Source organism: Camelus ferus, chromosome 16 (genome assembly GCF_009834535.1).
Source record: "Camelus ferus isolate YT-003-E chromosome 16, BCGSAC_Cfer_1.0, whole genome shotgun sequence".
Taxonomy (NCBI): domain Eukaryota; kingdom Metazoa; phylum Chordata; class Mammalia; order Artiodactyla; family Camelidae; genus Camelus; species Camelus ferus.
Genome location: NC_045711.1, coordinates 36,780,645 through 36,792,812, shown reverse-complemented (window position 1 = coordinate 36,792,812; position 12,168 = coordinate 36,780,645). Strand labels below are relative to the sequence as shown.

The 12,168-nt window shown below is 56.9% G+C and overlaps 1 protein-coding gene across 1 annotated transcript; it reads left to right on the top strand.

Annotated features, from left to right (window-relative positions):
* The first annotated feature begins 1,752 nt into the window (after positions 1–1,752).
* Positions 1,753–12,142, top strand: FAM171A2 (family with sequence similarity 171 member A2). The gene is made up of 8 exons (XM_032457359.1): positions 1,753–2,027; positions 5,375–5,602; positions 5,828–5,920; positions 8,655–8,813; positions 8,894–9,073; positions 9,173–9,289; positions 9,411–9,537; positions 10,121–12,142. Exons 1-8 carry the CDS (start codon positions 1,910–1,912, stop codon positions 11,601–11,603), a joined length of 2,505 nt encoding a protein of 834 aa, XP_032313250.1. The 5' UTR covers positions 1,753–1,909; the 3' UTR covers positions 11,604–12,142.
* The last annotated feature ends 26 nt before the right edge of the window (positions 12,143–12,168 follow it).

Below are 12,168 nucleotides of genomic sequence, written 5' to 3'. Positions count from 1 at the left end.
CCCAAAGGAGTAACAGGTAGATTCTGAAAAGAAGGGAACAGTTTGACATCCATGCATGCAAGTTCCAGAACAGGTTTCTAGTTGGGTGACTGTGACCATTTAGGAAAAGATTAAGCTGTGATCCTTGAACACCAGCCAAACTCCCTCTTTCCTCTGCCATTGTAATTGGGTGGCCTCAGACAATTTATCTTGATCCAGCAAAGCATTTGGCATTTGTCCTTATAGACAAGACAGAAATGTGAACTGGATGGTAGAGACTCGGATTTAAAGCTGAACAATTTTGATAAAGCTGAAGGCAATCTCTATGGGGGTGTCCCAAAGCTCCATCCCTGGACTGCCTGATATTGTCAGGAGTCCCTTGAATGGAAGCAAGGAAGCTGCTCTTCATGGAGCAGATGGCTGCTGGCTGAGAGGGAGCTCCAATACAATGGGTGACTGATGCAGATTCAAGGCAGCCTTGACAGATTGGAAAGTTGGGTTGAAACCAACAAGATGAAATTCACCAGGAATGAGTGCTAGATCCTGTGTTGAGGTTGTGAAAAAATTGGTTTCATAAGAATAAGACTGGGAAATCTGATTAGATGGAAACTTATGAGAAACAAAGAAACAGAAAAAGGAGGGAGAGAGAGAATGCAACAAAGAGAAAGGAAGGAAGGAAGAGAAAGAAAGGAAGAAAGAGAAAGAGAGAGAAAGAGAGAAAGAGAAAGGAAAAAAGAAAGAGAGAAAGGAAAAAAGAAAGAAAGAAAAAAGAAAGGAAGGAAGGAAGGAAGGGAGTGACTTTGTTCACCAGCTCATAACAATGTGTCCTTAAGTCAGCAGATGCAACCAGGGGACCCAATGTGATAAAGAGGTGATAAGCCAGACAGATCCAGGAGAAGGTTACCAGACTAGATGAGGATTTGACCACCCAGAAGCTGAACGATGAGGACAACAAGAAACTTGAAAGAAAGAGCTTAGCTGGGGTCAGGGCAGGCTTCCAACTGGGGGTTCAAATGTGGGTTTCAATGGCTGAGGAAGAAGGAAAAGACTCCGTTAGTCATCCATTAACCAGAATCAGTGGGACTAACCCACGATTCTCAGTGGGAGAGAAACGCTGCTTCCATATCTAGAAGAATTTTCTAAGCATTGTGTTTGCCCAGCAATGGATCTTACTACCTGTGTGGCGGTGAGCCCCCACCTCACCCTGGGCCAACAATAGCACCATTTATTGCACCCCTGCTCTGGTCAGGCATGTGCTAAACCCTTTACATCATTATCTCTTTTAATCGTTACAATAACTCCACGAGGTAGAGATTATTACAACTCTCATTTTAAAGGAAGGCTGTGGACCAGAAGGGTAAGCAACTTGCTTATGGCTCAAGAAGAAACAAAGGCTAGACGAGAACCCGTTCTGAGTGATTCCTAAGAGGGCTGCGCTCTACCTCCCCAATACTGCTGGGGTGTTTGTGCGGGGAGAACTAGGCAGTTCTTAACACTTTTGGGGAACACTTGTGACCTCTTTAGTATATTATAAGCAATAGCCATTCTTTCTCCCAAAACTTTACACTAAATTTCAAGGGCTCTGGAACTCTGAGGACCCCGGTGATTGGATCCTATTCGCTACTCTTCCTTGAAGCTGGGGGTCTGGGCGCGCGGCAGGGGTTGCGGGGTGGGCTGCGGGTGGGCTGTGCGGGAGGACGGCGGGCGGAGCAGGGCGGCGAGGGGGCGGCACCCGGAGGCCCGCGAGGTGGGCGCCGACTGCAGGGGGCGCTGGCGGCTGCTCCGGGCGGAGACAATCGCGCTGAGCGGCCACCGCAGCCAGAGCGGGAGCCCGAGCAGCGCGGCGCGGCGTAGAGCTGTGGCTGAGCGGGGCCGGCCGAGCGGGGCCGGGCAGGAGCCATGGGCCGCTAGGGCCGGGCCGAGCCCTGCGATGCCGCCGTCGAGTGGCCCCAGCATCCTCGCGCGGCTACTGCCGCTGCTGGGGCTACTACTCGGAGGTGCCTCCCGGGCACCCGGCAAGTCGCCGCCGGAGTCCCCCAGCCCGCAGGGTAAGTCTCGGTCGGGAAAGGCAGCGATTGCGGGCCTGCAGCACCCACCCCGCCACCGCCCGCCACTGGGCCCCTGACTGCCAGCCCCCTCTTCGCGGCGCTCGTGAATTGGAGACTATTCTGTTTGGGTGGGGGGAGCTAGGCGACCTGGGTTTGGCGCTTACGGGAGAGAGGAGGGAGGGAGAGGGAGACTGGCGGGCAGGGGTCTAGGGGAGACACAATAGGAGGGCGGGGGTCCCCAGGCTCCGCGCCGCCGCCCCCTCCCGCCTTGTTTTTCTCCCTCCTGGTCCGCGAGGCGTTGCTGCCTGAGCCATTGTCTATCGAAGACACCCGCCCAGGGGCGGGCAGGGGCGGGCGCCTGCTCCGCAGCCCCCTGCGGGTTCCTCGCTCCCGACCTCGGCGGGGTGGGGGCGCAGGCAGCGGCTGCCACCCTGGGCCCGAACGGGGGCTGGGCGCCTAGAGCTGGGTTTGAAGGGGGGAGGGGAGAATGGGGAGTGAGTGAGGCGGTGGGCGGATTGACTGCTCGAATGGGGTTCTTCACCCTGGAGCCTGACAACCCCCAGCCAGCCCCCCAGGTTCAGAATCTGGGGTGTACCAAAGAGACACTGATCAGCCCATGACGAAGGAGGGGCTGCAGTTGGGGGAGTCTGGAAAAAGGGGTACGTTGTGATTCCCAGCTCAAGGCGCATGGCAGAGCTATGGTGGCGGAGCCATGCTGAGCTGGCTAACAGGCTGTGAGCAGTGTCGGCTGGGAGGGCAGGTGCCTGGGTCCCTGTCCAGCAGGACTCCAGCCACTCTTGTCCCTAGCCTGCCCCCAGGTCACCCCCTCCTCATCTCATCTCTCCATGGCAATGCAGGAGACCCTCCCACCGCCTCACCGCCCAGGTGGGTGTGTGAGGTGGGGGTGGGGTCTGTTCCTGCGGCAGAAGAGGATGGGAGAGCTAGACCATGACTCTTTACCCACCCTTGGATTCTCAGGGGCCCACCCACTCCAGCCCTGCGCCTGCCTTCCAGCCTCTGGCCCCAGCATCCCCGCTACTGTTCTCCCCACTCCTGTCTGAAATGGTGCTCTCCACTCTTCATCTCCCTACCAAGAAGCTGGCAGGAAAAGCAGGGTGGGAAGGGGTCTAGATGAGGGAAGTGGGGTCCGGATGAAGGGAGGGGGTCGGATTTCCTCTTGGAATGAGGCAGGGCTGAAACCAGGACAGGCGGATACTGTATGGAATGTCAGGCTTTGAGGAACAGGGATGGATCTCCCCGGCCTGTCTTCCCTGCTCCCTGCAGGAGGAGAGGAAGCTTTGATGTGTAGGAAGGTGCTCTGTGTTTTCAGGAAGCTTCTTACTCAAGTCCTGCATCCCAGAGGAGGGGGCCCAGGGAATTGGCTGGAATAGAGCCAGGAGAGGGGGTTCTGCCAGGCCGCTGGCTAGGGGCCCAGATTGAGGGGAAGGGGGAAGGGCCTCTGCCAGGCACCTGCCCTTCCCCTCCCCAGCTTAGCACTGATGCCTCCTCAGCCTTACCTGCCCACCCCTGTATTGTTCCCTGGGTCCTCTCCCCTTTTCTGAGGCTCTGCCCTTGAACCCAAGGCATTCCTTCAAATGACCATGTTCCAGACTCCTGAGTCCTCTTTTCCCAGCTGCTCCATCCAGCTGCTACTAGACTGGGGTAGGGGGTGGGGAGTCTGCCAGCCCCTCTAACTTCTCAGAATTCCTGCTGGGTAGTGGTAGAGCAGGGGGGAGCAGGGGCAGGGTGGGCGGGGAGGCTTTCAGTTCCTGGGAGAACCAGAGAGCAGGAAAGTGTGGAGTGTGTGCACCCTCTCGCCAAATTGGGCTCTGGCCTGGGAGGCGAGAGGGAGGTGGACTCAGGCGAACAGCTGGATAGGATGCCAGGGGCAGGCGTGGTGCTGGCCCTGAGGTTGGTTGAAAGCCTGAGATAAGACACCTGTCGCTGTTGAGTGTCAGGCTCCACTCATGAGGCCCCTGACCTCCCCGTGCCCTGCTGCCCTCAGCCCCCTGCTCTTCCTTCTGTACCTGGACTCCCCTAGGTTTGTGTCCAGCATGCACCCCATTCCCCACTTCCCTCCTGGGCCCCTGCACAGAGGCATCTGTACCTTTCCAGGCATGACACCTACTGCCATTTCTAGCAACAGGGTAGGGGTGAGGCATGTTCTTGAGGAGGGGGGAGGGGTAAATGGTGCTATGGATCAGAGCAGCTGCCTGCAGAATCCATGAGAACAACTGCAGGCCTGGTCCCTGCCCTGTCACCCCATCTGAGTTCAGGACACCTGCAGGCCCATCCCAGCCAGACCATCCTGGGGTCTGGGGCAGATGTGGCTGGAAGCAAAGACTTGGACTTCCCTTCCCAGCCCCCTCCACACTAGTTTCCCTTGGGCCTGTGTAACCCCCACCCCCAGATTGTCTTCCCCTTGCCAGGGCCTCAGCTCCCTGCCCATCTCCTGGGAGGAATGAGGGCGTTGCCATGGTGATTGACTGTAGCTGACCAGCTGAGAGGGGGCTGGCAGTTCATGTGAGGGGGAGGGGTCAGGAGGTACTTGTTTGAGCTTAGGGGTTTAGGATGAATCCCTAAATTTGAAGGGAAACAGGCTTGTGCGAAGGATTCTGGGAAGGGGATGAATGATGTGAATGGCCAACTCGCATAGTGTCCCCTTCTCAGTTTTTTCTTGAGAACCCAAATTTTGACCCAGTCTCCCTTTCTCCCTTCCAAATGGCTGAATCCTGACTGCTCTTCCCTCCACTTGCAGATCCCTGGTTCTGCAGTCATTCATCCTTTCTCAGCCGTCTTCCCTCTCCTCTCCCTGACACCAGCCCCATAGGGTCCAGTGGTAAGAATCTCGGTCTAGAGACAGACTCCCAGATTTGGATCTCAGATCTCCCACTTAACTGTAGTACAAGTATCTGAACTCTTTGAGCCTCGGTTTCTTTATCTGTAAAATGAGCTAAGAGCATATTTTATCAAATCATCATTGACTGTAAGATGCATCATTATTTATTTCATGTGCCAGTAAAAAAGGAAGAAGCTGCTGCTGATTATAATGATGACATCATCAATCATAGGTGTAGCCTGAGTTCAGAAGCGGTAAAATGTCAAAAAGTATATGTGTTAGAATTAATGAAATATGCTAATTGTACCCCCCACCTTACAGGCTGATGTGAGGTTTAAATGAGAGTTCTATAAATGCTGGCTTTTATAGTATCTTGTGTAGCTTGGGCTCCAAAGCCACTCCCAACCCACAGCCCCTTCCTCTGATCTCCTCTCTCCTCTGAGGCTCCTCCCAGTTCTCTTTTCTCCCCTCCCTCCTCCTCACTCTCCTCACCCCATCTTGCCCACAGAGATCCTGATCAAGGTGCAGGTGTATGTGAGTGGGGAGCTGGTGCCCTTGGCCCAGGCCTCAGTGGATGTGTTTGGGAACCGGATGCTGCTGGCCGCTGGCACCACGGACTCGGAGGGCGTGGCCACACTGCCCCTCAGCTACCGCCTGGGCACCTGGGTGCTGGTCACTGCTGCCCGCCCTGGCTTCCTCACCAACTCTGTCCCCTGGCGTGTTGACAAGCTGCCCTGTGAGTGCAGGGGCAGGTGGGGGGAAGCAGCAGCTGACCCCATCAGCCCCTTCCCAAAATAGTCCTTGGAGGGTGGAGGGAGCAGGCGTTCTAGCAGCTGCTGCCTGGGCTGGGGTACACAGAGGGGGCTGAGGGAGGATGAAGTCACTGGGATTCAGATGGTGGGAGTGCCTGGCCTGGGGGATAGGGGCTTCCTCTTGAGCTAACAGCCCACCCCTCCTGCAGTGTATGCCTCAGTCAGCCTCTACCTGCTTCCTGAGCGGCCGGCCACCCTCATCCTCTATGAGGACTTGGTGCACATCCTCTTGGGCTCTCCTGGTAAGGCTGCCCTCTTTCCACTCCCCCTGCCGCCCATGCCAGCTCCTCTTCCTTCTCCCTGACCTGGGTATAGAGAGCTCTGCTCTGCCACATATTAGCTGGGTGCCCTTGGACGAGTCACTTAATCTCTCTGAGCATTAGTTTGTTCATCTATAAGATGTGGATATTGATAGTATGTACATCATCAAATTGAGGTAAGGATTAAATATCATCAGGCATGCAAAAAACAGCATAGAAGGTGGTCAATAAATGTATATTGTTACTGGGGCCTCTCATGGTTTCTATTCTCCCTCTGCTCCTACCATTAGAATTCCAACTTCCTGCCACCTTATCTTCAGTGGGTCTACACATACTTCTTGTGCACCTATTGGGTGGCTGGCTATGTTAGAGGCCATGAGAGGGTCATTCCACAGGTATAGAACACCTATCAAGTGCAAGGCCTGGAGCAGTCCCGCAGTGGCCCTTGTCTACCCACAGGCTTTCGGTCTCACCCAACCAATACTGCCTGCAGCAGCCGGGCTGTGCCAGGCATTGTGTCTGGTGCTGGGGAGTAACGGTAAGGAAGAGCCGACCCGCTCCCCGCCTTGTGGAGTTCACAGACTGGTAGGAAGATAGACAAACAGAACATTGCAAACCCTGAAATAATTACAGAGCAGGCAGGGCAGTGGAGTGGAGGGCGGCTACATTCAATACCGAGAGGACCCTCCCGTGGGAGTATAGCAGGGCGAGAGGATTTGTTGAAGGAAGCTGTGGGACCCGTGGGCTCGGGAGTTGAAGGGAGAGCAGACGCACCCTCATGGCAGAGGAATCAAGATGCAGGGGCATAAGGGAGCCATGAGGTGCAGGGACTGCTCTGGTCTGGCTATGCAGGAGGGGTGCCTGGTGCAGCCTGGTTGCCCAGCCAGGCAGAGGGTGGACGCCATCTGGTTAGTACTAGGGAGCCACTGTGGGTGGAGGGGGAGCCTCCCCTCCTCAGTTTATATTCTTAATTAGAGCCCTTGTCCTCAAATTACTCTTTTTAAAACTTTATTCATTTATTTATTTTATTTATTTATTTATTTATTTTTGGGTGGGTAATTAAATTTTTTTCTTTCTTTCTTTCTTTCTTTCTTTCTTTCTTTCTTTCTTTCTTTCTTTCTTTCTTTCTTTCTTTCTTAATGGGAGTACTGGGAATTGAACCCAGGGCCTTGTGCATGCTAAGCATGTGCTCTATCACTCAGCTATACCCTCCCCCACCTCAAATTACTCTTCTTGTTTGCTCATCTTCCTCTCTCTGATCTTGAACCAGAGGCTTCTGAAATGTCTTTGGAGGTTTCTAAAACACCAAGTGAACCTGTTGTTGCCCCCTAGCTTAAAGCGTCCCCACGGCTCCCACTGCTTTCGTGCCCTCCAGAACCTGGCGTGTGGGCTGCTGCCTTGCCTGCCTCCCACTCCAGCCACCCGACCAGCAAGCTGCCTTGTGACCCTGCGCCTTTCTCTGTCAGTCCTCCAGGAAGTTCCTTTCCACTTTCTTTCCTGGCTGAGTCTTACTCATTCTGCAAGACTCCATGGGGCCTTCCTGAGCTGGGCAGGCCAAACTCCCCTCTCATCCTGCTATTTTAATAACAAGGCAGGATGAACTGGTGGGTGAGAGGATGGGCCCTGGCACCAGACTGTCTGGGCTTCAGCTGGGCTCCAGGATTGTGACCTTGGGCAAGTTACTGAATTTCTTCCACTTCCATGGTTGCAGCTATAAAATGGGCACGTACCTCAGGGGCTGTTGTGCTAATTGCCAGGGTTAGTATAGGTAACCTGCTTACAGCAGAGCCCAGCATATCTTAAAGCTTAGTAAATGTTAGCTATTACCATATTATATTGGAATTCTGTTTATACATCCCATCCACCCCAAGACAGACAGATACACACACACACACAGGACCAAAGCTGTTAAATGCAGTAGCCAAAAGCCACATGTGGCTATCTAAATTTGGATAAATTAAAAATTCACTACACTTTTTAGAGTTAAAAATAAATGCAGATCTTGGAAAAAAATAAATGCAGTTCTAGCACAGGGAACTATGCTCAATATCCTGTAATAACCTTTAATGGAAAACATATGAAAACAAATATATGTATGTATATGCAAGACTGGGACATTTTACTGTACACCAGAAATTGACACACTGCAAATTGTATTTCAATTTTATAAATAAATAAATAAATAAATAAATAAATAAATAAATAAATAAATGCAGTTCCCCAGTCATACTAGCTACATGTCAAGTCCATAATAGCCCCTGTGTGTCTAGTGGGTCCTGTAACAGGCAGCACAGATGTAGAACATTTCCATCCATAGCAGAAAGTTCCAATGGGTAGTGAACAGTGCCGCCCTAGACTATGAACTTGAAGGCAGGGAATTCAGCACCTAACACAGTGCCTGCCACACAGTAGACAATAATAATTGTTTAAGGAGCTGAACATCATCATTTTCTAAGTTAATATGGAAACAGTGTTTCAGAGAGAGCAAGTAACTCGTTCAGGGTCACACAGCCAGGGCTAGGAGACTTCAGGTCCATGTCCCTTCTAGGTCAACATTCTAAGACTGTCCAGTTCTCTCCCTAAATCTCCACCCTCCCTGGCCTTCCCAAGTGGCTTGAGCCATTGATCCCCCTTCTCCTTAGACTCTTGCTTTCTGCTCTGGTCCTTGGGGAGCCTTGTCACTGGCCAGGTTACTGCAGCTCCTCTCTCCATCCAGGTGCCCGCTCCCAGCCCTGGGTGCAGTTCCAGCGCCGGGCTGCCCGCCTGCCCGTCAGCTCTACCTACAGCCAGCTCTGGGCCTCGCTCACACCTGCCAGCACCCAGCAGGAAATGCGGGCTTTCCCTGCCTTCCTGGGCACAGAGGCCTCCAGCTCAGGTATGCCGGGTGCCAGTCATGGAAGGGATGTTCCCCCCATCAGAATTTAAGCCCTCAACTCTTGTGTCCCTTTCTCCCAGGCAATGGCTCCTGGCTGGAGCTGATGCCAGTGGCTGCTGTGAGCGTGCACCTGCTGGCAGGTAATGGGACCGAGGTGCCACTCTCGGGCCCCATTCATCTGTCCCTGCCTGTGCCCTCGGAGCCTCGTGCCCTTGCCGTGGGCACCAGCATTCCAGCCTGGAGGTTCGACCCCAAGAGTGGTGAGTGTCTCAGGGGGATGCAGGTGCTGGAGTCTGGGGAAAGAAAGTGGGACTTAAGTTTCAGGACACTGAGTTTGATGAAACCCCTGCCTCTCCCAGGGCTGTGGGTACGCAATGGCACTGGCGTGATCCGGAAGGAAGGCCGGCAGCTCTACTGGACCTTCATCTCCCCCCAGCTGGGGTACTGGGCGGCTGCCATGGCTTCCCCCACAGCTGGTGAGAGTGGGGGGACAGCAGGGACAGGGGACAGTGGTGGAGGGAGAGGCTGGGAGATTGGACTCCTGAATGGCAGGAGGGACATCCACACCTGGGAACGCTAAGCCCTTGCCTGGCACAGGGCTGGTCACCATCACGTCGGGCATCCAGGACATTGGCACCTACCACACCATCTTCCTGCTCACCATCCTGGCAGCCCTGGCCCTACTGGTGCTCATTCTGCTGTGTCTGCTCATCTACTACTGCCGGTGAGTGCCCCCCAATCCCCTCCTACTGCCTCCCAATCCCCCAGCCTTCTCTCATCCCAGGCACTGACTGAGGCCTGCTCCATGTCTGGTCTGCTGGGCACTCTGGCCCCAAAGATGCATAGAATACAATTTGGATCCTTAAGGCTCTGACAGGAAAGCATTGCATATGCACATGCAAAGACCCAGACTGGTGGCCTCAGAGAAGTGGGGGGAGAGAAGGCAGGAGCTGCAGACCAGGCCCCTCCCTGCAGCTACTCCTACCACACCAGATCTCACTTCCAGGGGCCCTCAGGCCAGATATGTGCCTGTTGGCTTAGGTGCTCCTCCCTGGCTCTCACTGCACCTGGTGTGTGCCAAGGAGTGCAGTTTACTGGACACATCTGCTGGCCGGACCTCCCACAGACACTCAAGCTCTTTCCACAAACCTCTCAGGACCCATCTAGGCTCCCCAACCTCTCTGCTGAGTCCCAGGCGTTGTTCTGAGCCCTCCAACCATATTCATCCCTCATCTTGCAACTGCGGGTTTAGAGAGCTGCTCTGGTCCCCACCCTTTTCTGAGGGTCCCCGTCTGCCTCCTCTCCAGGAGGCGCTGCCTGAAGCCGAGGCAACAGCACCGCAAGCTGCAGCTCTCCGGGCCCTCTGACGGTAACAAGCGAGACCAGGCCACCTCGATGTCCCAGCTCCACCTAATCTGTGGGGGACCACTGGAGCCTGCCCCGTCAGGGGACCCCGAGGCTCCACCTCCAGGTCCCCTCCACTCAGCCTTCTCCAGCTCCCGCGACTTGGCCACCTCCCGGGACGACTTCTTCCGTGCCAAGCCGCGCTCCACAGGCCGCCCGGCCGCCGAGCCGGCAAGTGCCCGCGGGGGCGAGGGTGCCGGGATGAAGGGCGCCCGCTCGGTAGAGGGTCCTGGCGGGTTAGAGCCAGGCCTGGAGGAGTACCGGCGGGTGCCCACGGGGCCCGCGGCCTTCCTGCAGGAGCCGCCCTCGCCGCCGCCGCCCTTCGAGCACTACCTGGGCCACAAGGGGGCGACCGAGAGCAAGACCCCCGACTTCCTGCTGTCGCAGTCCGTGGACCAGCTGGCGCGTCCGCCGTCTCTCAGTCAGGCCGGGCAGCTCATCTTCTGCGGCTCCATCGACCACCTTAAGGACAGTGTCTACCGCAACGTCATGCCCACGTTGGTGATCCCCGCACACTACGTGCGTCTCGGCGGCGAGGCAGGAGCAACGGGGGCGGGCGACGAGCCGGCGCCGCCAGAGGGCGCGACCCCCGGCCCGGTGCGCCCTTTTCCCCAGCCCGACCCCCAGCGCCCGCTGATGCCGGGCCACTCGGGCCCCGGGAGCGAGGGCGGTGGGGGTGGCAGCGGCGAGGGCTGGGGGAGCGGGCGCTCAGCGCCTGTCAGCGGCTCAGTCACCATCCCGGTGCTGTTCAACGAATCGACCATGGCGCAGCTCAACGGGGAGCTGCAGGCGCTGACCGAGAAGAAGCTGCTCGAACTGGGCGTGAAGCCTCACCCACGCGCCTGGTTCGTGTCCCTCGACGGGCGCTCCAACTCGCAAGTGCGCCACTCCTACATCGATCTGCAGGCGGGCGGCGGCGGCCGCAGCACGGATGACAGCCTGGACTCGGGCGTCGACGTGCACGAGGCTCGGCCGGCGCGCCGGCGGCCCCTGCGGGAGGAACGGGAGCGACCCCCAGCCGCTGCCCCACCGCCGCCGCCGCCGCCGCCACCGCCTCCGCCCGCACCTCCCCGCCTGGCGCTCAGCGAGGACACGGAACCCAGCAGCAGCGAGAGCCGCACGGGCCTCTGCTCCCCGGAGGACAACTCGCTGACACCGCTGCTGGACGAGGTGGCCGCTCCCGAGGGCCGGGCGGCCACGGTACCCCGGGGTCGGGGCCGCAGCCGCGGGGACAGTTCCCGCAGCAGCGCCAGCGAGTTGCGGCGCGACTCGCTCACCAGCCCAGAGGACGAGCTCGGGGCAGAGGTTGGCGACGAGGCGGGAGACAAGAAGAGCCCGTGGCAGCGACGGGAAGAGCGGCCGCTCATGGTGTTCAACGTCAAGTAGCACCCATGCAGGGCCTGGCACCGCCTCCAGGCCGGCCCCCGCCCCCTCCGCCAGGGCCCGCCCCCAGGGTGCGCGCCCCCGGCAGCTGCGGGGGCCCTCGCCCTTAGCCCTCAGCCCTGGCCTGGAAAGGTGCCCGGGTGTCTGTGGAGCTGTCTGGTGGTATGTGCTGGGTAAAGTCTTGGGAGGGACCCTGGGTCTGCCTCCAAGAGGGAGGTGGGAAGGGTCCAGATCCCCGTTGGGAGGTGCTGGGGAGGAGGGCTGGGTGGGGGGAAGCAGTGCCTGTATAAACATGGCTGTATATAGAAAGCTCTATCGTGGGCAAGCAAGAGGGGCAACCGGGCCTCAGCTGCTAGTGTGAGGGCTGGGAAGGGAGGGGGAGTTCTAGCGGACCCCTGGGAGGGGAGGGGGTGCTGCTTGCTGACTAGTCCACCTCTGGGCTACGATGTCACAGGGCTGGATGCTGGGGCGGCTCTGGGGACTGGGGGATAATGTGATGGGATGGCAGTGGGCAATAGCAAATATAAAACTGGTGAGATTAACTTCTCTGTGTCTTTCTGTGGGGTGG